The sequence below is a fragment of the Lucilia cuprina genome, chromosome 3 (assembly GCF_022045245.1).
Source record: "Lucilia cuprina isolate Lc7/37 chromosome 3, ASM2204524v1, whole genome shotgun sequence".
Taxonomy (NCBI): domain Eukaryota; kingdom Metazoa; phylum Arthropoda; class Insecta; order Diptera; family Calliphoridae; genus Lucilia; species Lucilia cuprina.
The window spans coordinates 14,526,611-14,529,005 of NC_060951.1; the positions used below are offsets into that span (position 1 = coordinate 14,526,611).

Below are 2,395 nucleotides of genomic sequence, written 5' to 3' on the forward strand. Positions count from 1 at the left end.
TATAATTGACATTACACATAATAACTGACATGTTTTTCAAAGGTAACTTGATCAAAAAAAAATCAAATAATACTTTGGTTGAAAAATGTAATGAAAAACGTGTGTTAATAATTTTTCGATCTCACTCCTTAGATAATAAATATGTAGTACAGTAGTGGTCAAAATATTCGGAGATTTACTTCAGTGTTATTTATAAACATAAAAATATAATAAGTTTTTCTCAAAATTAATTAAAAAAATTAATATTATGTGAGGTAGTCAATATCAAGGTGTTTAAAACATGTGTAACTCGTATTACCTGCATTTTAAATAAGTCTCTTAACACAAAAAGTTTTTAAATAATATAGTAATCGGATTTATTTTTGATATTTTACGAGTTTTAAATTTTAAAATGATAAAAAAATTAACATTTGAATAAAGTATTGAATTAAAAATAGCGAAGTCCTATGACCTGGAATTAAATAAATTCCGAGTCCGTATTAAGCATTTTAGACAACATTCGTAACAAAATATTTAAAAATAATTTTTTCATAAACTTTAATGTAACTAAAATAACAATTTTAGTGCACAAATAAAGCATTGATAATGCCAATAAGTAAGAAAGACCTCTAGTAAAACCTGCAGGAAATTATAGAAATGCCCGAAATATTTTGACTTATAATCACTCAGCACTTCCTATGGATCCTAAAAATAAAATTTCAATAGACACTGTCCCATCAATTATAAAGAGAAAAATCAAAATTATGGACTTTGGAGAGTTCAAAGAAAACATACGTATCTAAACTGTTTTTTTAAAACATACTTGGTGAAGGGTATATAAGATTCGGCACAGCCGAATTAAAATAGAATGTTTCATTAAAATAGAATGTTGTTGAAAGAAATTTTTTCACATTCACATGTGATAATAATAATCACATCTAGCACAGCCAACACTAGTTTGTGTTTTTGTAACGTTTTTTGCTCTATATGTAGATAAAATTATTTTTACTAATATAGTAAATAGTAAAAATAATTTTATCTCCATATAGAGCAAAAAACGTTACAAAAACACAAACTAGTGTTGGTATATACATATATACCCCACACCACTTTTGTAGAGAGTGTATATTGGGTTTGTGCTGATGTTTGTAACGCACAATAATATTGGTCCAAGTTCTATACCAGCCTTTATGACCCTCATGAATTTTATAATTAAAGAGCCTTAATTGACCGTAGCCTAGATGTTACCGGGGGATAAAATTTTTTCCTCCCATGAAAATATACGATATACAAAACTTGTGTGTGTTTGAACCAAATTATTTTTGTTTGTTCAAGTCTGAACATGAAATAAATATTGCGTTTGTTTAACGCAACTTTGAAAATATTTTACAACAAATATTTGGATTAAATATTTTCCAGGTCTGAACGTAGCTTTACTCAGTTTTTTTCGACACACCCTACTAAGGCGCTTTAAATTTATATTTTTTATTTTATTTTCAGAAATATGCTCACATGCACTTCTAAATGACATAAATGTAATATCTAGCGAGGACTCCCACAATTTTGTAAAACCTGAACAAGGACAATCTTATCCAAAAATCAGCAGAGTTAAAAGAGCGACCGTTGTTGGAAACCCAATGTTTTCTTCTAATGTAGATGGACTTGTTAATGACACAGAAAGTTTAAGTTTAGATGATCTAGATATGGATTATGAACAAATTATGCATTATTTTGATAACTTAAAGGTAAGTTTGTTAAACTAAATTATGCATTTTTAATAAACTATGAAATAACAGACAAATTGAAGGAAATAATGATTATGTATGTTTGTACTTAAGAGTGCTCCAAGCTTGTATGAAGGAAAACATTTAATCCGACATGCCGTCCCCTCTCTGGAATTGTTCTATGGCTTGTTAAACTATGCTGATAGAACAACATTAACAGGTGTCGCAACGGCTCTGAAGTTTCCTAGTGCATTTACAAGGGAAAAAAGACCATTAACGTATCTCAAAGCACCTAAATTCAAAATTTGAGTTATATTTAAAAAAAACATTTTTTTACTTTAAATGTATTTGAAATTAGTTTTGTCCGATTTTTAATTTTTCAACTGCCGTTTAAATCTGAATTTTTTTTCAGATCCGATTCAGAATCAAGATCTTTTTGAAAGATTAGTTGCAAATCTTTCATTTTCTAGTGTTAGTGTCTGTGTCACTTTCGTCCGTGCCATCGTAAAGAAAATCTTCGCTATTACATAGCAATTCGCGTACTTTTTCATCCGTCAACTTTAATTTTTTGCAGGATCTTTTAAACCCTGACATACCTCAAAAATATCCTTGAAATGATTGAAAGTAGTCAACTTGTTACTTCAAAGCACATTGTATGAATGAAAATAAAAAAAAAAACCGCAGCAGAACAT

At 28.6% G+C, this 2,395-nt stretch overlaps 1 protein-coding gene across 1 annotated transcript in view; it reads left to right on the forward strand.

Annotated features, from left to right (window-relative positions):
- Window positions 1-2,395, forward strand: part of LOC111685974 (transmembrane protein 132E) — a 178,878-nt gene that overhangs the window by 112,685 nt on the left and 63,798 nt on the right. Inside the window, exons 13-14 of the mRNA XM_046946128.1 lie at window positions 565-595; window positions 1,480-1,724. Coding sequence (XP_046802084.1) covers window positions 565-595; window positions 1,480-1,724 — 276 coding nt within the window. The remainder of the gene's footprint in view (window positions 1-564; window positions 596-1,479; window positions 1,725-2,395) is intronic.